Source organism: Sipha flava, unplaced genomic scaffold, assembly GCF_003268045.1.
Source record: "Sipha flava isolate LNK unplaced genomic scaffold, YSA_version1 1_pilon_pilon, whole genome shotgun sequence".
Taxonomy (NCBI): domain Eukaryota; kingdom Metazoa; phylum Arthropoda; class Insecta; order Hemiptera; family Aphididae; genus Sipha; species Sipha flava.
In genome coordinates, this window is record NW_020272783.1 from 1,323,749 (window position 1) to 1,348,371 (window position 24,623).

The window sequence follows — 24,623 nt, forward strand, 5'->3', positions numbered from 1 at the left end:
TAATCTGTCAACTAAAAATATTTTAGAAGTATATATTTGTACTAATACAATTACATTTCTATAAAAATACGAAGTTCAAAATTCAAAACGTTTAATAATCTGGTTTACTAACTATTTTTTAAACGATTTAAAATCATACACCGACTATAGGACACAGTAATACATAACCATTTTTATTTTATAATAATATATGGTCCAGCATAGAACGTAACTAATTTATACTTTATGTCTGCAACAGTATTTTGAAAAAGGGATTTTAACATTTATCTACAGCGAAAACATCTTAAGTAAACGTTTTGTAGTGTTATTGAATAATTTCAAGATTATAGCAGCTATACACATTTAAATCCAGGAATAATATGGCTCAATTTGTTAATATTGTTTTTTATTAAATATATGTGCCCTGTAATCCACCGTGGTTTCAAGATACTCGAAACAATTAATAATATTACCATATACATACGATGACACAGTGAGCAAACACGGACAATATTTATGGTCGAGTAGGTTTTGTGACCGTTTTATATGATAATAATGGGTAGGTGGTGGAAAGAACGCCTTTTTTAATATTTAGCATCTAATCTAATTGTGATACGTGTACTTGCCAACGTATTTTTTATTTATTTTTTTTTTTTTTTTGAGTAAGTCCAATGGAAGGGGGTCGTCAGTATATGTGTTGAAACAAGTGTTATGAGCTAGCAATAGATGAAACGGTAGAAACGGTAGTGATAGGAAATTGTTTAACGCACTACATTCGTACTTTAATTGTCGTACAGCACAGACCACGAAGCAGTCAGGACCTGGGAAAGCACTCCGTCCTCCTGGAACACCACCGGAATCATAAAATATGTAAGTTAGAAGCTTGTATCCATTGAGTATATAATATTCTGGACGACCTGATTCCTTGAGCCAAGAGGACAAGTTTGTCTATTGTAATTCAATCAATTTGTTCGTTCGGCTCGAGTCATGAGGATCGTCAATTACGACTTTATATACTCAAATTTATTATTATTATTATTATTATTTGTTTTTCGTTTAGAATGTAATAGACAAGATTTATAAATATAAATAAAATACTTTGATTTTATAGGCTTTTAAATTTATTTTTTTTAATTTCAAATATTTATCAAAAGTGTATTTTAATTTAAACTATATGATTACTTATTAGATGGATGTAAATTGTTTGCATATTATTAAAAATATTAAAATATTTAGACATTAAATTTATGTTGTACTTTTTAAACATTTATATAACTCTTAAGATTTTAGAAAAAAATACATTTTTAATTTTAGAAAAAAATGAAAATTGTTTTATTGTATTTGAATACTTTTTTCGCATTTTGAACAACCCGATAATTTTAAACAATTATGATCAATATGTTAATTACCCGAAAAAATATTCAAACAACCGTTTAAATATCAGTAAGTTTTTATAACTCGTAATATTTTGTTTTCAAAAATAATAATAAATTACTAATTATAAAATGAAAAGTATTCGATGGTTTATCAAATAACGGATTTTTTTTAACGTGCGAACGTGTGCGTGTGTGCGTAAGAGAGAGAGAGAGAGAGTATGTGTGATTGTGTGCATATAGTTTATGCACTTGACTATAGCAATAATGTGCAAAGGGAAAAAACGATAACGAAAACTGTAAGGTGGACAAATTACTAACGACGTTTCCGCTCGACTGCACCACGCGTTCTTCTTATCGTCAACTATGCAGTAGTTGCAGGTACACCTACATCGATACACGCACTCTACGTATATATGATTCTAATTTAATAATCTATTTATCGGCTTGAACAATTCGTAATTGCAATCGAACTAAGGTGTGTTGATCGAGTCGAGTTTTTTCCTTCCTCCAGCCCAATCAAAAGTGTGCTGGTTATAACGGGTTACGAGCTAGCAAAATATTATACAGGCAGGTTGTGTACGCACGTAGATACGCATTTTTAGTTTTGTTTCTTGCGCGGGCGGAAACCTGCGGAAAACGTACAGTTCGGACAGGACTAACATTATTTCCCCGGTGTGCTATGATAACGCGAAGTAAAAGAAAAAAAACCGTTTTCGCGCGTCTATGCAAACGACGACGAACAATAACACGATCGCATACGCGCGTACGGTCGATAAAGTTGATCGATGAGCCGACATGAAAGCCGACGAAACGATTCTAGCCCGGGTACGATGTTCATACGAAACCTTCGGGAAAACCTTCGGAAGCTCATCAGCGTTACGATCGTATAACAATTGTTCCTCGGTTATAGGGACGGGGCTCGCGCAGAGGACTGGCGGCGAAACGACGATTCCGCGCGCTGCAACAGCACGGGCGGGCGCGTAAACACCGCCGTCGTCGTCCGTACGCAGAGCAATTAGTTTATCCGGCAAGTGCGCGGCGGTAACGCGGTGTGCCGGCACCGTGTATTATAAATGCGCGCAAGTGTCCGGCACAGCTGCGGCGCTTTTGGCTTATCGATTCGGTCGCGCGGTACCGCCAACGATGATAATTGACGCGCGCCGAAACGCGTTGTTGAAAAACGGTGGGCAACACGCGCGCGCCATGGGAAAAACGCGGTATCGCGCGGTAACGGAACGTACTTCACGGTCTCGTGGACGCCTATCGCGGTCCCGTACTGCACCGCGCGGCAATCGTATCGGTTCGGTACGATCGTTGTGTTTTTTTTTTTTTTTGGCAACGCATTTTTGTCATTGTTCGTTTTTTTTTTTCGTTATCGGTCCGTTTCCCCTCCGCGCGTAGACAGGTACGCGCGTTCGTACGTGTCCCCGCGATTTTTTTTTTTCGCCCGTCGCGTCCGACAAAACGAGTTCCTCCCCCCTCGCTTTTTTCCGATAACTACGAGCGTTGTGTGCACATAGACTTACGAGTGATGTGGCGAAAAATCAACGATAGATACGCGTGGGAGAGCGTGTACGCTGCCCGGACGACGGTACGGTCGGCAGGATAAGGACGCGACAATAATAATAATGATGACGATAGTTTAATTAACCATAGGAAATAGGTGCCCACGTACAGGGTATAATACCACGACCGTCTCTAAGTGCGTTTTACCGCGATGAATCCGTTACGGTGGCGCGTGTAGGACCCAACTCGCACGCAATACACGTGAGAGCCGTAAAAGTAGACATCATAGCCGACTGCGAGTACACAACAAATAGACAACATAGAATATTCAAAAGTCACTATACAACTTCTTTGCCATTCCTTCGATGATTCGTTGTCATACCGCTACAGCGGTTTGCACTCGGACTGTCCGCGTTGGAAACGGACGCTTCCTTGAATATACGTTCCGCCGACTCAGGCGAACGATACATTTATTTTTCTTATAAACGATCACAAAACATTCGAATGTTCGTCGGACGCCCTGTAGGTGTATGTGGAAAATACTGCACTCGGAATTCCGTTGAAATATATAATAATATTGGCACAGTACGATAGTCGCGGAACAGAATGCAAGTATCGCTCTACAGCAGTAATAATCGTATATCTTACCGAAAACAACTATATTAAGTTCTATAATAAGAATAAAGAAAATCACATTGGACATGCTACACTCACACATTTCCAACAAATGTGTAAGGAATCCGAATCCTAGTGTGAAACGTGCATCTGTGAACCTTTTTAACGCTGTTTAACACTTATTCTTAAAATGTCCCACTTATCAGAAAGCCCGAACAAAATCAGATATAAAGACCATCTCACCCAAAAATATATTCGGCTCCGGACAAAAGAAAAAGTAACAGACTTCATCAAGATAGCCAAGCTCACAACCAACATATAGGACAATTGATCAACGATACCACACTTTCACAACTATGTAAAATGTTTAAAAAAAAAAATTTCATAAATGAAATGTAACCTTAAGTGCTGTATACCATTGTAGGCTAATAAACTATGTATTTGAAGCCTTAAAAAAAAAAATCACGTCACCGGTTAAACAATTGAAACATAACACGCCTAAAAGTTTATATGCATTGTTTGTATACATTATACGTACCTATTCGTTATTACATCTACTTCCGATTTGAATAAATCTTCCTTGTAGTGGATTTCAATAAATCATTTTGCTTATTCGTTCTACAATGTTATTGATGTGGAAATTGGTAACTTCACATGTCACGTTCCTCATTTTTCGTGGATTATAATTAATAATATATTTTTCCTTCTGACATACAATGTTTTGTACCGTAAAAAACAACCCTCTATGTTAAAAAAGCGTTTGAAAATCAATTAACCTTTTGTTATTGTTTTATGACAATTTAAAGCATAAATTATACTGCAAGCGTACTCGTATTACGTATGTATGTGTGCAGTATTCTGTACCAATTCAGTGAAATCATAAAATACTATTATTTAGTCTATCATTTTTAAACATATTTTTACTTTGTCTTGAAATAAAATAGTAATAAAAATAATTATTAATTCACAATCAATTGGATCGATACATACACACACACTCACACACCAATAGTTAATATATCATTTCATCGTTCACTATAGATCTAATATGCACATTAAAATATCGATATCTTTGTCTAATGCGACATGTGATAATTGGAAGTCAGATTTTCACCGGAATTATTCACTATATTTCTTATGATAACATCGTACTTCAATCCTATACATAATTGTGATGTTTTTCTTAATTTACTAAACAAATGACATAAAAAACGATGAATACAAGGATCCACGGGACGTTTTACAAATTTCTTGTTGGCTTTAACAGTAATTTATATAAAATTGTTGGATCATAAGGCTTAATTCGCAAAAGCTCATTAAATTGAAAAATAAAAACATAAAAAAAACAGTGAGTTGCGTATTCTAATTTTCATTTACGAGCTAAAATTGCGACAAATCATTGAGGATATATAGTCTCTTGTTATAGACTAGTAATATATAGCCTATAAAAACCGTGCTAAATACTAATATTGAAGTGTAACTTGAACGTTGACTGTCAACGAACAAATCAAGTATTTCCATTAGTCGGGCTTACAGATAAAATTGTGAAAAATGTTTCTGCTTCTAAAGCTACAACAGACTAAGTAAAGGTTTGTTCATTTACTTCTATATCTAGTCTCACGCACCTTGTTCTTATAATCCTTATAATATATACATCATCGCTCTGCTGCTCTCAACAGATCAAAATTTCTTTTATTTTTTCACAATTTGATAACTATAAACGCAAGAGGAAAAAAAACAATAGATGTACCACTACTAAATAAATACATAATTATATATTTGCATGTGTATTATACTGTAATAATTTATCAATTATATAACAACTCGGGAAAAATAACCTCATTTGTACTTCAAAATCAATCAAACCGTTTGGTCGTTAAAAAAAAATTATCTTACAGTTGTGTACCACAATTTAACGATATCTAAAATTCAGCGATTACAAACATTTTAAAACCACAAAATAATTGTTCTGGTAATATTATTTCTTCGTAATACCTATCATACTTGTAAATGATTCGTAGTGTACACATGAATCAATAAGTAAATATAAAAACATATGTAATCGTACTGGATTTGTATTTGCATTAAACCGTGTTCGTAGAGATCATAATACTATACCGACTTGAATCTACTTAAATACGGTTAATCGTTGTACATGCACATAAATTATAATAATACTGGTTTTAAAATATTAGAAGAAACACTGTTTCTTTATAAGATTACTCAGTAATAATTTGGACGTTAGGTAGGAAAAAATCTTAGATTCTGAGCGACATAATATTAGGTCTTGGAACAGTTAGTTAAGAAGGGTTTTTTTTTTTCTATGACCATTCTCAGATTATTAAAATTACACAAACATCAAACAGCTATAATCATTAAATATGTTTTACTGTACGCGGGACAAGAAGAAAACTTTTAAAAAACTTAACAGATTTTCAATTATTTCATTCTTAGTATGAAAAACCTGAAGTTGCAGGAGAAAAAATGGTTCACTCCATCACTTATCAATAAGCGTGGATTTTCTTTACCATTATATCGGTGAAATCAGTTTTTCACCTTTATGGTTTCATATTTTAGAACTTTTGTGGTTAGAACTTATCAAAATACGTCACTCTGAATATTGTGAAAAATAATTTAAAAAAAAAAAAAAGTTTTCGGTTTACACAAATAACGTACTATGACCGAACACATCCAGCCTTGAGGTTTGAACAACAGACATACTCCATTCCTATAACGTCTACCGTCGTTCCCTTTCGTTATTGTTCGGTACCCGTCCGAGAAGCGAAGCGAGGATTAAGTGAATATTGACTCTTGTCCTCGGCTTCAACAGTCCTCTTATTAGTTTTATTTTTATTTTTTTATTTCTAGCATGGATTATTTTACACAATAAATCCATTACAGATACGTGGTTGAAATACCCAGAAATAGCCGTCCACAAAAAATTAGTGTTATAAAAAAGTGACTGATCAGCTTCGAGGGGAATGTATTACACCTGTCTTACACGTAACGATCTAAAAACTAACGGCAGTAGCGCACACAAAACGTTTACCTCGGAACAATAATCAATAATACACGTGATCGGTTGCAACGTACGGCGGAGTAATACGGGGACTTGGATCGAAGTCGACGAGAGACGAGAAGTTATGTCGGAGACCGCGTACAGAGCCAGCGGACATGTGCTTTATTTTTCTACGATCCGCCGGCGCACGGAGACCACCGACGATCGTCGTGCGTACGGTTACCCACGCGACACACCGCACTAGCGTCGTTGGTTACAAGGGGGTTCCCTGACAGCAACGGCCTAAACAAACAATAATCGACCACCACGGTTGCACTTCGCGAATCGCGTTCGTCACACTCAAACGTGCGTCTATTTAACGAGCATAGAACATAAAATCGTTTTTCGCTTTCACGCAGTACCCGGCGACGGTATGGCCGAAAAAGATGCTGCCCGACAAATTATACGCGGCTACATTGATCGCGAAATCTTTTTGGAAAATCAACTAAAAGAGATGTGAGTATACAACGTTTGAATAATATACGTTATGGTTATGGTTCCGGGGCTTATTGAATTCGCACGGTCCCATAGGTGTTGATTGCAGTTCCAACAGTAATACACAAACACGTTTCAGGTAACGGAGGGTTAAGGGATTCGTGTAATTTTATTAGGCGAAATTCGTTACATTTAGCACTGTCATAATATTACATATTATATTGGTAGTTTTCTTATGCATATTGATCAGAAACATAAAATGTAAAACGTACATTTTTAAAAATTTTCTTAATAGATATGAGAAGAAACATTAACACATAAATACCTACCTAATAACGTTGGCCTCAAGAAACACTCATAATTTTCGGTAGATTTTCAAATTCTAATAAAATACCGTTTTTCATTTTTGGGCTATTATTTATTTTCATCGTATATCTATCATAATGTAAGAAAAAATATAAATTATTCGATGTTTTGTTATGATTTAGCGCGTGTAAAATATATTAATTTAAACATTATCCGTTATAAATTACTGTAGTAAAAACGTAGGTCCATCAAGTTTTGATGGGAGATGTGTAGCAATTTTTTCTTTACGAAAATTATGAAAATAACATATACCTACCTATGTTTTCAGATAATATTTTGTAAAATATTAAATTTGAAATATTTTCGATTTCTTCGTAAACAATTATTGATCTCTAACAAGCGTGTCCAGTAATGGTCATTATTATAGATATAATTTATCAATCATAAATATAATTTGGTTGTGAACTATTAATGTATTTAAAACATGCATTTATTTATGTATGCGCAGTTACATTTATTTTCGTTATCGTTACGAATATTTTGCAATCAAATCCATCTCCTGATGTTCTACAAAAAAAAAAAGTAAATTAAAATATTAATCCCTAACTTCCCTGCTGTTGAATATTCCCGTAAACGCCCCTGATATAGATATACTAAATCTTTAATATTCGTGTTTGCATTGTTATTGAAATACTAATCATTCATTACATAGATTAAGCAGACGCAAAACAATGGCTGTGGAAGAAGGAGACTTTTTTAAAATTCGTCGAGAACAGTTTGACAAACAAAGGAAAGTCGCAAAAAAAAGGAACGAAACGTTTTTAAAAGTGAGTAACATAGTGCAATTTTCTCGTGTGAACATTTTCGTCTTTTAATACGAGCGAAACTGCGTTATCATGTGCCTATTCGAATTTATTGATAAATTATTTAATTTTTTCAACAATGACTACCGTTTCTTTTTATGTCAATATTATGTAAAAAAACGTATTATTTATCACGTTCAAATTAAAACCTACTAAAAATTCAATCCACATTAAACCAAAAACTCGTATAACAGAAACTTCAAAAATGCTAAAATGCAAACTTGTTTGAGTGTTGTAATATCAACATTTTATAAAATATTTCACTCGTATACTACAACTACATATATTGCCTATAAAAATGACCCATGTAAAACTATCATCCATATCTCTATAGTTTAAGACATATTTTAAATTGTAATGAATATATAAATTGATTTTTTCAATATTTTTTTATTTAATACTGATAACTAACTAAATAATGCATTTAGGATCGATTATAATATCGTTTTCGACGCTTAGTAAAATATTATATATCAGGAGAGTCGAACTATGTATAACTCCATTTCTCGATTTTATCAGATTTCTAAAAAAATAATAAGCATAAACACATGGCTTTAATATCCTGTCAAAATGGCAATAAATAAAATTATAACTATTATAACTTGTACAATGTAAGTTGATATGGTTCAAATTAAAAAATAGCTTAACTTTAAAAATAATAATGTTAAATAATTGAAATTTCAATTTTTAATTTGAGTCTGTGTAGATTAAACGAGAATTTTTTAAATCTTTCTTTCGTTGAATAATAATAAATGCAATTATTGGATATATGATAAATAATTTGTGGTGTTAACAATTTCGGAGGGGGGTACAGGTAGTAAAACCTGGGTGGACAAGTCCCTTTATTCGCATTTGTACCAACAAATCGTTTCTTTGCCTTACCTTTTATTCGATCATGTTGCGTAAGTACAATTATATCTTACAAATATATTAGCTTATTGCGCAACTTTGTATACCTATTATTGTGTAGAATATTGACAAAAAATATATTCACATATATACATTTATACATAATATTATATACTATATCGAACTGATTGCATCATAAGCATATCATCTACTCTTTATTTGCGCGTAATTTGTTATTATTAGTTCCTTACTCAAATTAGGTAAATGCAAGTGATTTTCAATAGGTCCTATGTAATATATAACATCATAACGTGCTCAAAATATTAATTAATAATAATTTCTAAGAACATTGACGATACATAGACTTATTGGTTTATAAAAATTATATATTTTCCTCCTATTTTGCATAAAATTGATACCTATCTATATTGTTTAACCTACATCTTATCATCCCTGTCGATGGTAAATACCACTAATTCATACTCAAATACAATTTTAGTACTTATTTTATATTGACTAACGAATCGATAGCAGAACATAATAAATATTTACATATAATACTGTCGTGATTATATAAAATGCGCACACAGCAGTTAAAATTGGTTTTTCTTATGTTAAGGACCTCGAACACACGGCTGCGAAATTGAGAGCGTCTTTAGCTTGTGACGATCTTACAGATAAAAAATTGGACGCGGAACGCAAAAAATTTATGGATTATATCAGACAGATACCAACACGAGAACAATCCTCATAGCGTCAATAGACAATAATTTTTTATTCGAAGACCAACTGTGATAATATATAATCTGATGTATGAATAGGTTTTTTTGTTTTTTTATTAATAATATTATATACATGATACTCGATAAAAAACCAGCTATATGGTATTTTAGATATTTAAGTTCGAATATTATAAGACGACATAATACGTACAATAAATTACGAATATGAACATATTTTATTGATATACAATTATAAATGTTTAACTGCTTTGGACTGATTTCTACATTTTTAAATGTAATTTTAATATTTATTCACTTTTTAGACTTGTTTTGTAGCTGCAATGAATCACAATAATAATACTTCTTTATAACAGTACGGTCATCAATAACTCGTTATTCGATTAAGAAACTATACGTCTAGACACAAATCAATTCTATCCACCCTCTTTTTATTATATATATGCAGCCATTACTATCTGCTTTAAACTAAACTATACCACCCCATTATTGCAGTAATTTTAAAAAAACAAATGTCCTCGGTCTATCAAGTTTTAAAGTTCCATACAAAGCTACAGTCCTTTAAAAACAAAAATATAATACATATTTCGTATATAAAATACAATATCCAATTTTATATTTGTATACATGTTCTCTCCGTTCAATTTCCCTAGATTTTTCTTAACTTAATGGGGTCGGTCACCCTTATCCTTAGCGTAAACTATATAAAGCTCGGAATGAACTATAGAAAACGAAAAAATATTATTATATATATTATTACTTTAAATATATTACTTTGTTTACGATGTAGTATACTTTCAAATTGTAAGTTAAGAGATTTTGAGTTGACAATAATAAATTTGTAGATATTATAAAAGCGTCTATTAATTCCGGCCCAATATAATTATACTGCCTACTCTTATTATCTGTACTAAAATTCCAGGGATTCATGAGAATGTCAAATAAGAAACGAGGTTATTTTGTTAAATACATAATTATCACAAATTTAACAGCAGTGTTAATAAGATAAACCTCTCATTAACTTATTAAAATTAAAATTTTAGTGTTCACAACGAGTTTCAATCTGACGGTTTTATCTTTAAACCGTTGTACAATTCATTTTTTTTTTTTAATGCTTAATGCTGCTTACGGATTCGGATTCGGATAAGGTGATTTTTCCCGGTGGAAGTTAAGGAAACTGACCTACTGGGCCACGTATTTAACTCTATCTATCATATACCTGTCAATATCTTTGTACATCATTTTCAGGAAAATCTAAACGGATTAAATAATTTTCTAAACAATAACTGAACTGATTAAAAAGTACTATTTAGTAACAGCTTTTGTTTTTTTTTTTGATTTTGACCGTTTTTAAGTTTCTGATTCCATAAGATCGATATAAACTGCAAAGTAAAAGTTTTTTTACAAGCTCCTGTCGTTATATATACTCATTGAATCATTTTTTTAATATAACTCCACTAATATTTCAAGTTAACATTATTTGATCTCGGTGAAATTAACCCACAACTGATAAGAGCCAAAATGTAAAAGTTCGTATCGGTTAAATATCAGTGCAGAGAGAAGGGACATTACAAAGGTGTAGACCTGACATTAGACCCGTGTCTACTTAAAAGTAAGTATAGGTCAAAAGTAAATTGTGTTTCACCCCGTTCTTCAAATAAATTTCTTTTCAGGGAAAAGGTTATTTGGAATTTAAATCGATAAACAGACAAACAGCACTCACATACAGTGGCGTGACGAACATGGGTCCAAAACGGGAAATTGCCCATGTCAAATATTGAAATAGTGATGGTATCCCTGACCCCAATACTTGTTAGATAACATTCCTGTATTTTTTTATGCTATAAATTATTAGGTTAAATTACCTAGATCAGTTACTAGTTGTTCAGTTATTACTTACCTCTAGAAATCAACGTACGTTCTAATAAATACAAATAGAGAGACAATATCAATTTTTAAAAGGTGTATGGGGACCAAAAATGCATGTTTCCCCTTGCAAATAATCCTGTCACCACATGACTACCTACATAGTTACAACAAGTGTACGCACGGGGGATGCCGGTTTTGTCCAGAATCCCCCTGAAATCTTGTAAATGGGACCCTACAGCTTAAGTCTAAGAGTAATAGGTTCATATTTTAACTGATTGTGTTCATATTAAATGTTATTTATTCTTAAATAATTGGTAAATATAAATTATGTTTCATAGTAAAAAAAATGAAACTAAATTTTCTAAGTTTTCGAGCAAAAACTTATTATTGTAATACAACTACCATTTACCACAAAAGTACAAATCATAAATAATTTGAGCTATTTGAGAAAAATATACGAGATTCAAGGAAAACATATTCATTAAGACTAATATAACACAATATTAAATAAAAATTAAAGTTATGTTTTTTGAATTATTTATATATTATCTACTGTTTATTAAATATACCAACATGTTTTTTGAAGATAGGGTCTAAAATTAGTGTAGGCACTCTCTGAAATACAAGTTTGCGTACGCCTATGATAGTTACTTAAATCTATACCTACACTTTTGCCAAATCTCTATAATACGGTGGTACCCATTTATAACAGTTATTTTTATAATATATTCAATTATTTTTATGAATTTCCAATAGTGAATTTAATTCATTTTACTCTATTTTTCTAATTTTAATTACTAAGTAGTACTAAAGTAGTAAACTACTTCCAAATAAATCCTAAATAAATCCTACACTAAATAACTAGATATATAATAAAAATGTATAACCTTCATTACATTAACATTAATTTGTCACATCATTTTTGAAGTCTATGATCCTTCTTTTAAGGCACCACTTCATACGCAGATGATAATTATATTATTTATTCTATAAAATGCCCAGACTGTAAACAAAGGCGTCCATAGGAAAATTTTCAAGGGGAGGACAACATTTTAATTTATCAATCTATTCATAAATAGGAATGACCCACGATATAGGAAGGGGTTTACAACTTTACATTAAACTATTACATAATATATATCAAACTGGAAGACTATAAAATAATAATTATTTAACCAATTTACCATAAAAATAATTTATTGAAATTTTTATTTAATTAATAATATAAATATTATGGTTGTTTACACACACACACATACCGTATTTCTGGAAATACACAATATTTTAAGAATTGATAATGATCCATAGAATAGAAACGAAAAAGCGTATTGTTAATTATAGTGATAACTTGATTTTCTAAACTAAATAAATAGATTTTTCATAAACAAATTATAGATTTTCATATATATTTTTAAATTCTATTTAAATAAATATTTTTTTATCATTGTAATCAATTTTCCAAGATTTTTGAAATTTTCCAGGGGGGGAACATGTCCCTCCCTTGCACCCCATATGGACGCCCTTGACTGTAAATAAATATTGAATCTGCCCTTGCTTTCATAGAACCTACATCCGCTTTAATGTCTTGTCTAACAAAAAAAATCGTCAGTATAAAAAATCGAAAGAGGACCCCTATTTTATCTCTAGTGGTAAGATCTACCCATCCATCTAGCTAACTTACACTCTTACATTGTTAGAATAACACCCAAATATAATACTTGTTGAATCCAACCAGGCTAAACAAGTTTTAGGTCAATCCACTTGGATAAAATGATAATCCCTATTAGTTGCTTATAAACGCTAGAAGTTTATCTAAGTAAAAGTAAAAAAATTTATATTTTGGTTTGAATTTTAATCCATTAATAAAATAATTTATCACCTGTTTTAATTGAAAACTTATAAAAAGTTCTTTATGAATACAAAAAATTAAAAAAAATTAATCAAAAAATTTATAGGAAGTCATAAAATTTTTTAAAAACTGAAAATTATTGAATCAAAATTAAAAATTTATTAATCATACCATAAATTTTAACCTAAGCTTTTTTTTTTTTTTTAGAACTGGAATTTATTGCAAAAAATTATGAAAAATCATATAAGTATATTTGATACATAATTCTTATACATAACAGTCAAATTAATATTTTATATGAAAAATTATAACAGGCTTAAATAAATGAAAGGGAATTACTAATTATAAAACAAAATATAATTAAGCATAAATTTAATAATTAGATATTTTACATTGCAGTTGTATTCATAGTTTACCAAATAAGTTATATTTAATTAATTTTAAACTATGGAAAAATAATAATAATAATAATAATAATAATATTAAAAACTATTTATTGACTTTTTATATAAATCAATATATTTATAAATTGGTAAAATGAAACTCATGGATAAGGCCATTCATATTTTATATTAGAACAACTCATACGATCTGAATATATATTCTTACTTCCAATTGTTATTATATTTCTGCAACCATTGAACCAATGGATTCTATTTGAAGAATACATATCAAATTTTGAATTTTCTAATAAGAATTGATTATTTAATTAAAGCTATGGTATGATATCCAACCCGCAGTTGTTGCAAGTCACTGGAATGTAATTCATGTTGGCATTCTGTAAAAATAATAATTTAAAAGTGAAAATGATGACAACTATTTTCAAAGGGTTTTTATATATATTTATTATAAACATTGATATGTAATTATCACTTAAATTATCATTTATTTATAAGAAATTGACTAGTATAACATTATTCTCAAATTTTCTTACTGTACATGACATAGTCATACGATATTTTTTAATTGAATGATTATACTTATTCATGTTCATTTCATAAAGAATTAGGAAGTTAATTTACAAAAAAATATTAAAACATAATATAATAAACTTATTTGAAAGTTTCTAATTAAAATAAAATCAAACCAAAGTTATAATTTAAAATCATTAAAAATATATCTTAATTCAATAAATTTTAAATGAGATATTGATGGACACAAGATAAAAATTTAGCAATATACAAACTACCAGCACATTATAGAATTATAAATGAACTGTAAAGAATAAATAAGTTATTTAAAATATTTATTTAAGTACGTCCAGAAAGTAAGTTCCGTTACCTATTTTTATCGCGTTTGCGATGTTATCTTAATTACGGTCATATCCTACTATCCGTGACTAGTTAAGCCCCGTTTCCACTTGTCATATTTTATATCCGAGACCATATCCGTGTGCCTCGAATCCGTGGGTCACTGATACGAATTCTGACGTTACACTATACATTGTCAATGTCGATGTCAGAGTATGCATTCTATATCAGCGGTTCTTAACATTTTGTAGATCACGGACCCTTGGTAAAAGATTTTTAGAAATTGCGACCCCCTTACGAATTTTTTTTTAGAATACTTTTTTTTGTACAAAACACCTCATGATATTAAAACCAAAATTATAAAAATGATTTTATATAATAAATTATATTAGTAGACATAACAAAACATATATATTTATAAATATTTTTATTACAGTTCATTTTTCAGTAATTTAATATTATTTATTTTAGTTCTATTTTTTTTTTTTTTTTGTAATATTTTTAAAATTTAATTATTATATTAATTAATTTGATGTGATGGTTGATGTTAGACTTAAGATACAAGTTTTTGAACATCGTATGGAGATAAGATCTATCTATTGTATAATAAAAAATATATGAAAAATAAATTAATAATAATAATAATCCAACAATATTACATTAATGCTCTCATGTCACGTATTGACGTATTTTATGAGTTAGAACTGTCGCGAACCCCCAAAATGAGTATCACGGACCCCTAGAGGGCCGCGGACCACAGGTTGAGAACAGCTGTTCTATATAATTACATTTTAGTATTAAAAATGGATCCAGACGTGGCGGATGCCGTTCTTTCAGTTTGTGGACTTTAAGCTAATGAGTATAAACAACAAATTTTGTCTAGTAAAAATAAAAATAAAATAAAATGTTGGGTTAGGCAATGGGTTTTTAAACGAAATAAGTTTGATGCATCGAATATGTTACTACAAAATTTCTAATGTCGAGTATATATTTACAAATTTCATTGTCATATCATCAGACCATTTTTTTCGGACATTTATTAGACAATACATTATTATATTATTTAATTACAATAATATTATATATTACTATGATATACTACTATGATATTTGATACGATGAAATATAATATTATATAACACTATCAACTTTAACTTCAAGTGCACTGAATGATTGATTAATTGTTACCGCAGTTATATTTATTATCGGATGGAATTTCGTTCGATAATTTTGATACATGTCCGTGGCACCACGGATACGATCATTGACTCGTACGAGACAAACAGCACGAACGTGAACGCGATGATTTATTTTAATTATTTAATTATTAAATAATATTTAATAAATAATAAATATTATTTTTTTATTTTTATTTTATTTACTTGATAATCAAAGAATAATCCGTGCCACGGATCCGAGACACACAGACGTCTTGGGTATAAAATATGACAAGTGTAAACCGGGCTTTAGTATACGTACGTCACGTGGCGAGTGTTTTAAAATAGATAAACGAATAGAAAATTCCGCCATGTGAGGTACGATCTGTGATTCGTTTTCTAAATGCAAAGAATATCAAACCAGTTAATATTCATCGTCAAATATGTGAAGTTTATGGAGATGTTATGAATGATACAATGGTTAGGAAATGGGTGCGACTTTTCAATGGAAGCCGTACAAATTTTCACGATGAAGAACGAACAAAGCGACCACCTTTGGATAATGATGTTTTAGTGCAAGTAAAAAAAAAAAATTCATGAAAACAGAAGGTTCACCATGACGTCATAATCAATACATTTTCCTCGAATTTCCTGTTCTCTTCTTCATGAAATTATGTCAATGAAATTGAATTTTCGAAAATTATGCGCACGTTGGGTGCCGAAAATTCTTACTGATGAACACAAAATGAAACATCAGGGTAATGTACTTCAGTTTTTGTCACGATACGAAGATGACTGTGATAACTTTTTAAGCCGCATTGTCACAGGGGACGAGACTTGGGTTTCTCATGTCACCCCTAAATCAAAACAACAAAGTATGATGTGGAGATATACCACATCGCCATCAACGAAAAAAAGCAAACGGACACTGACTACTCGAAAAACTGCGTGATCAAACAATCAACGCAAATTCCTATTGCGAGACGCTTAAAAACTACGTAGTGTAATAAAAAATAAACGACGAGGCATGCTTAGCCGTGACATAGTTTTCATCCACGACAATGACCGCCACACACAACAAATGTGACAAAACAACTTGCAGATTTTGTATGGGAACAATTTAATCATCCGCCCTACAGTCCAGATTAGGCACCCAGTGATTTTCATCTTTTTTTACACATGAAATCATTTATGGGTGGCTAGAAATTCAACGAAGATGATAAGGTGAAAAAGGCTGTTAGCGCATGGTTACAATCACAGGCGTCATCTTTCTATGATGAAGGGATACAAAAACTAGTATCCCAATATGATAAATGCTTAAACAATGGTAGTAACTATGTTGAAAAATAAGGTTGTACTTGTATTTTATATTCAAATAAAAATTATTTTAAAATTTACACATTTACATGTTTTTATTGCCAAACGGAACTTACCTCGCAATTTAAATCAAAACATTTTTTTTGGAAGATTGTATCAATGATTAAAATTTATAACAAATATTATCTTAGTCAACAACTGTATACAAATATTATACATAGAATATACAATTATATACTTATGTACTTAGTAAATTTGATGAAAAATTGTAATCTGTAAAAGCTGTAAATGTGATCTGGGACTAGGAGTATATATTTTAAATTCTATTAAGTAAAAAATAACTTTGATTAGTTACTGTTGGATAGTAACTTTTCATTTTAAATTACATACAGTAAAACCTCATATACATTTATCAAGAGATCATAGGAAAATCATATTTATGTGAGATTTTACATTAAGCATTTATTATTAAATGTTTCCAATTTATTTAATGTGAAATGTATGATGTATTTAAAAGATAATTTAATCCTACAAAATACTATGAAATTGAACAATTTTCTTATGTTATTTTAATCTCGAGTAACATTTTTTATAACAAGTTTGATTGTTTACGTACAATTTCATTCTCAACGCAGTTAATATTATACATAGCTGCTTCACTTTTTTCTAATGTAGAAATAAAACGCCTTACTACATTGATAGCATTCATTGTACAGGATAATGTAGGTAAAACCTCAATTGTTGAATCATCATCTTCTTCACCATTATTTTCATTATGAACATAATTAACTTCTTTTTTAGAATTTTGTAAATTTGGCTCATAGGTAATTAGATTTTCATCCACTTCAACATATTCTTCAAAATTAATTTGAGTGTTTTTAAACGATTCATCTTCTAAGTCATTTGATTTAGCATTATCAACAAGTTCACCACAAGACATGCTAATTCCAGCTTTCTTAAAACTATTAGCAATTATCTGGGGCTGTATGCTATTCCACGCAGCAGTTATATAATATAATGCATCCAATATGTTGAGTGGTTTAATGTTTGAGTTTTGAATAACATTTAAATATCGTAGAAATAAATGCTTTCGATAATATCGTTTCAAGACTTTAATTATACCTTGATTCATAGGTTGAAGTTTGCTTGAGACATTCTCTGGAAAAAACACTAATTTCATGTTTTTTAATGAAATATTTTTGGAATGAACAGGACAACTATCCAGAAATAATAAAATTTCACGATTTTTTTCTCCCATTTTTAAATCTAACTCTTTGACCCAAGAACTAAAATGTTCACTAGTCATCCATACTTGCTTTTGTGCAATATACTCGCATGGAAAAGTTTTGATATTTGTGAAACATTTAGGTTGCAACGACTTTCCAATTACAAGTGGCTTCAATTTTTCTGTCCCATCAGAATTAGCACAGATAAGCACAGTAAGACGTTCTTCACTTAGTTCACCATTGGAACATTTGTTATTTTTATACATAATTGATTTATCAGGCATTACTTTAAAAAACAATCCAAACTCACAAGCATTAAAAATGTCTTTTGAAGCATATTTATTGGTATACTTAGACATGAGGTTTAAAAACCAAAGTTTATTATCAACATCAGATTTGAATTTACCGTTGATTCGGGAATAAACAATATGGTGTCGATTCTTAAATCGATCTAACCATCCATTAGTTGCATTGAAATCTTTAATATTCAATAATTTGGAAATTTCCAAGGCTTTTTCTTGGATAATGGGACCATTAATAGGTACAGAATAAACATTAGCTTCATGAATCCACTCTACTAGAATTTTTTCTAGTGTGAAATATTTCCCAAATTTTATTTTCTTTCGTTTAGTTGGTCCATTAAAAGCATTACTTTCAATTTCTTTTCTTTTGTATATTATTGTTCGTAATGTTGATTCTGGAATATTTAACAATTTTGCTAGCTTTTTTTTTGTAAATGTAGTATTAGCATCATACTTTTCTAAAATTGATAACTTTTCAGTTATAGTAAGTGCTTTGCGTGATATTTTAGAACTCATACTGAACACATAAAAAACTGCATATACTCATACAAAAAAATATGATACTAAACAAAACCTACAGAAGTCTTAATACAAATTTTTTTAATAATGTACTATGAATAGAGCAGCCTTATTTACAAAAATATAAGAATGTATTAAACAAAATTTTTACCTATTTTAGACTATTAGCACATCCTACAACTAACATAATAAATATAAACATATTAAATTGAAAAATATAAAAATTTTCATAAAATAATATTGTAATAGCGAGGTTTTACTGTACTTGAAAAGTCATAACATATAATGTGAACTTGAAACCTACAAAAAAATTAATAAAAATAATATTTTGTTATTTTACAATAAATTAAGTTATGAGTACTTACAATGACAAATTATTTTGATGGAAAATTTGCCGTAACATAGTGATAAAGTACCACAAGTAGAAATAAGCCAACTCCTAAGACATTAGCGAATACAGCTAGTTGTACATCTGTGATCATTCTAAAAATAAAAAAATAATACATAACAAATTACTATAAATTAAATAAAATATTTATCATATAATTAAGTTAAAAATGTATGTATTAAGATTAGAAGTGTATTTTTATTAAAGAAATACGTAGAAAACTATGCGTAATTACCAAAACAACCGTTTTAGATCAACTAACATTATATTTTAATTAAATATAATGAAAAATTCTGAACATCTTTAAATCATCTGCATTAATTTTCCATACATTATATAAAGCCATTTTTTTAAATCTACAAAAATCAGTGATTTTTTTGGAAATAGATATACATTTAACTAATATTTTTAAAGACTGATTATCAGATAAGAGTAAAAACAAAAAATATGTGAACATTCACTGGTCAATTATGGTTTTCCCATTAATTTTTGAATTGTTAGGGATATTATAACATTGATGAGATTAAATTTCTTTACAAACTCACAATTCAACGAGTCAACCCCGATTTTAGTCAGCCACCAATTGTCAGCTAATAACTGCTCGCCAATAATTTAAAAGAAAAATAAAAGTTCATTGAACAAACACTTACTTGGGATTTGAGTTCCAGACGTTTCTCGGAAGTCGGAAATGACCGAGAACTGATCGGCAAAACTTTCGTGGCAGAAATTATTAACAGGCAAACCGGAACCGTATTGCAAAATAATTATTTTTTTCTGCAGTGGTGGTGATGACGATATAGAAATTGATAAAATTTCCGGCAATTCGTCATGGAAGAAAGAAAACAGCGACAATGTTGATGTTATTACGGAATATAATTAGAATAATACATAGATATATAATATAACTTATATCTATATCTACGGAATAATATAACAATTAGAATGAACACTGATAACATTTTACACAGACAGCATAGGGCAACCATTATGGCTTGAATCAGTCGGCCATGACATCGAAGGTTAACAGCAAAGCCAGTTTGACCAGTTATTCACGGCAAAAAATTGGAATCCTTTATACAATAAAAATCAAACGATAAACTTAAAACTTTTAATCCCGATAATATAAAAACGTAGTACTGATCATTACTATACTCATTGTTAATATAAATCAAACTTAAAAATTCTTTACTTTGTCGTATGCATGTTCCCATTGTTTACCATTAGTGTCGTGGTCGACTGATTATCTGTTATTGGACCGCCGCCACAGATATCTATATTATAGATATTAATATAGATATCTGTGACCGCCGCCCAAAGGTGTCCACCCCTTATGTTATCACTGAATTCCGACCGTGGTCCGTTATCAGTAGAAAACACGTTAGAATTGCGTATGTCATGTGCGCGCCAGTTCTCCCGGTTTGTGTCCATTTCGTATCTATAATGGTCAATCGAAAATAATAAAATAACATTTTTAATTATACGCGATAAACTTGTGTTCGTTTTCATACGTGTTTTTCAATTTCCTTTGTCATTCTCCCATCCAAAAGTTATGGATCATTTTCATAAAATGTTGGAAAACACCGATGGCCACATCCGACCAGGGAATCAAATTGACGTTGATTCATTCATTTCTGCACGCAATCAGGAAATACAAGCCTTACTCACGGAAATAAGTAAGCAATTAAAAAATCATATTATAACCAATGAAAAATTATGAAATGTAATGAATGTTTTTAGATACTCCAAGAAAGAACAATAAAATGATATTCCAACGTCTTCCAAAAAAAATGCGTCGTCGAGTGATGAGCACAACCGTAAAGCGAATGCCAAAAGATTTACAAGATGCTCATAAAAAATCGGTGATTATCTTCAAAGAATAATTATACATTAAATGTTTAAAATTGTATTGAAATATTATTTAGATCGAAAAGCAAATTAATAAACATGTAAGACGAAGAAAAGATTATAGATGTAGATCCAAAACTCGCCGTTTAGACTACTTACGACGTCAAAAAAATGGAATTTGGTTAGAAACTCATGTATGGTTTGCAAAACGATTTCATATGGTGCTCAAAGATGGATATAAATTACCAAAGCACTCACATGATAAGACATACAGAGCATGTTACAGAGCAATAGGAAACCATTGTTTAGTTCAGGTAAGAATTCATATAAAATTCTTCATTACATTTATGCATCAATTATTATATTATTGGTTTAGGATATATCTTACATAAGTTGTATTGAATTAAAAGGACCCTATGATCAAATTGTTGAAGGGTTAATGCACCATGTTAATCAGGATTGTGGACGTACATTTAAAGCTAAATGTTATGAACGAGGAACTAGAGAAGGATCAATATTCATGTATAGACATGATGCTTATCCATATGAGGCTATTGGTAGAGTATCATTTTTTTGGGATACTTATATTGAAGAAGATACAAGAACACTGTGGATTTGGACTGAGCCTTCAATTTATAAACAGGTAGCCAATGAGCTACAAATTACATTTAATTTTAAACAAGTAGATTCTGAGTTTTTAGAGTGGGAACCGCCAGTTCTAAAAAAACCAAAACTTGTTGAAACTGCCAATTATTTAAAAGTTACAGAAGTTTCTGAGAATGGCTTTTCTTATACTAATGGTGCTATTAAGATGAATTTATTAAAAGACACTCTGAATCGGTTACGACTGACTGGACCATTGTCGAATAGTGTTTTGAATCATGTACTGTATCCTGCAGATTTAATTAATTCAAACAATTATGATGAAGGAGATTGGTGGAGTTCACATTTGAAAAATTTTAGAACTTCTTGTAATATCCAAAAAGAACTTTGGGAATCTTTAAGTGGTGCCAATAGACCAGAATCATACCCATCAAACTGTGTGATAGGATTTCATACTATAGATCCAAGGTTGGTGTTTCCAAAGAAGAGAACAAAAGCTATACCCAGCTCAAAAGGTTTTTTATATTCCATGCATAATTTACAATTTAATAGTAAAGGAAAAACCAAATTAATTAGTTTCAAATTATTTTTCTTAGATTTTCTATTGTCAGATGACTATTCTTTAACACTTCCAACTGCAGCAAGTTACTCTAAGATTTGGGATTCAATGGTACGAAAATGGTCAACTCAGAATAAGATGTCAAATTGTAAAATTAATACATTACGTAGTAAATATGTTATTTCTGGAAATGATAAAATTGCACTGGACGAACATTCAATGTCTGTTATTCCTATACTTTTAATTCAACGACCTGGACAGTGCCAACCAATTTATCGAACTGGTATTTTATAACATTTCTATTATTTATATCAAATTATTAAATCAAAAATGTTGTTTGTTTAAGGATATGGAAGTGGTTGGGATATTGTGTTGCCCGCAAAATGGGCAATGCCATTTTGGTTGGGGTTAATTATGAATGGCTGTCAACCTGGAGGATTAAGAGATACTACAACCATGGTTATAGAACGGTGTTTGCCACAATCAGATGGACCTGATACTGATGCAGGGAAAATAAGAGCAGTGCAAGAAAAAGAAGAAGCAATGCAAAAACACTTTAAACTTCCCCCACAAATGCGAAATAACTACATTAAATTAGGTTTTCAAACTCCATTTCATTGTCCTTGGGATATTCTCTGCAATGAATGGATGTCAAACTATAATAAAATTATTGTGCTGCGAAATATTAAAGTATTGACTTATCTACAAAACTTAACATCAAAACTGAAGGAAAAAATTGATGTTAATAAATTAAAGACTGAATTTTCTGACTTTGAACATTGTTTAATTCCCATATCACTTACAATTTTACATAAAGGTATTTTGAAATCCAATTCACATGTGTGTTTACCAACTTCCAATGATTTATATAAATTGGAAACTGAATCTAACTTGGGTCCTCTTGAAAAAATACATAAAGATTTGAATGATTTTAAACGCAAGGTCTATCGTTTGGAACATAAAAAGCTTTTGAGATCTCTTAGACGTAAAAGAATATCCGAGAAAAAAAAGAGAAACACGCTCTGTAAACGGGTTAAAAATAAAATATCTCCAACATCACAAATAGTCAAAGAATATTTAAATCAGATGAGAAAACTATGGATTCCTGAGGAACAGTTATCATTGAAAAACAGTTGCAGTCGTGTTATTTTGGGTTTTTCCTGCCAAAGTCATTTCAGTTTTTCCAAATTTAAAAGTGTTGGCATTGGTTACATGCCTGGCCCAGCACTGTTGGAACTATTTAACCTCTGGTCAGAGTGCAAATCAAACTTACCTTATGTGCTTGTTCGAAACCCCAGTACAAATCAGTATAGATATGCCCTTTTAAGTATAACAAGTTAATGTGTGAATCAATATTTTACGATTTTCAATTAAATTTAGACTGATTGATTAATTGTTTTTGTGTATAAGTTATATAAATCATGTTTTTTTATTTTATATTATTGATCATAATTACATTTGTTACTAAAACCATTGGTAATTGGTTAAAATTTTATTTACATATGGATTACAGTTAGTTAATTTTATGTATATATTAGGTTATATGATTTTATTTCTTTTAATAAATGATGATGATATTTTATGGATTGTAGGGCTTCTCCTAGTTGATAAGATATATAGTGTTTGTTTCTTGAGTCTTCAAACTTGAAGTATTCGGTTAGTATATCTATATAATCCACTACGTATGATTCACTTGTAGAGGGGTTGTTTCTGATCATGATGTAATTGTGTGTTGTAAAAGTATGCCTTATTTGGAAGCGGTTCAAAATAGTTTCATCTTTTCTATTAAAACCCAGGTCTTGCCATTTGTGGTTATTGTTTTTGTTGTAATTAATTTGATGATTTGTTTTATCTAGTGGTGATTTTTAGGTATAAAACCTTAATGTTTATAAAAGTGTCAATTTGACATAGATTGTTTGACCAACTTACGAGATTTTCGATTTTTTTTTTTTTGGTGTTGTCTTGCATATAACAAGGTTTAATTGGTGATTATAAAATAACATGAATATGGA

General features: G+C 30.4%; 3 protein-coding genes across 5 annotated transcripts; 2 read left to right on the plus strand and 1 right to left on the minus strand.

The window, feature by feature from the left end:
- Nucleotides 1-774: 774 nt before the first annotated feature.
- Nucleotides 775-10,679, plus strand: LOC112682131. Of its 3 annotated transcripts, none has more exons than XM_025552635.1 (4): nucleotides 775-849; nucleotides 6,378-6,990; nucleotides 7,988-8,102; nucleotides 9,607-10,674. In XM_025552635.1, exons 2-4 carry the CDS (start codon nucleotides 6,908-6,910, stop codon nucleotides 9,739-9,741), a joined length of 333 nt encoding a protein of 110 aa, XP_025408420.1. In that variant the 5' UTR covers nucleotides 775-849; nucleotides 6,378-6,907; the 3' UTR covers nucleotides 9,742-10,674. The 3 variants fall into 3 exon arrangements, with proteins under 3 accessions (XP_025408420.1, XP_025408422.1, XP_025408421.1); XM_025552637.1 differs by having other exon boundaries at nucleotides 779-849; nucleotides 6,894-6,990; nucleotides 9,607-10,679; XM_025552636.1 differs by having other exon boundaries at nucleotides 790-849; nucleotides 6,345-6,990.
- A 3,240-nt stretch (nucleotides 10,680-13,919) lies between these two features.
- On the minus strand, nucleotides 13,920-19,470 carry LOC112682189 (tigger transposable element-derived protein 4-like). The gene is made up of 2 exons (XM_025552713.1): nucleotides 17,416-19,470; nucleotides 13,920-14,223 (listed from the first exon to the last, which is right to left on the minus strand). Exon 1 carries the CDS (start codon nucleotides 19,211-19,213, stop codon nucleotides 17,759-17,761), a length of 1,455 nt encoding a protein of 484 aa, XP_025408498.1. The 5' UTR covers nucleotides 19,214-19,470; the 3' UTR covers nucleotides 13,920-14,223; nucleotides 17,416-17,758.
- Nucleotides 19,471-20,990: 1,520 nt separating this feature from the next.
- LOC112682188 (ribonucleases P/MRP protein subunit POP1) lies at nucleotides 20,991-24,005 on the plus strand. The gene is made up of 6 exons (XM_025552712.1): nucleotides 20,991-21,277; nucleotides 21,342-21,463; nucleotides 21,527-21,763; nucleotides 21,826-22,567; nucleotides 22,649-22,894; nucleotides 22,958-24,005. The coding sequence occupies exons 1-6, from the start codon at nucleotides 21,154-21,156 to the stop codon at nucleotides 23,950-23,952; spliced, it is 2,466 nt and encodes an 821-aa protein (XP_025408497.1). The 5' UTR covers nucleotides 20,991-21,153; the 3' UTR covers nucleotides 23,953-24,005.
- The last annotated feature ends 618 nt before the right edge of the window (nucleotides 24,006-24,623 follow it).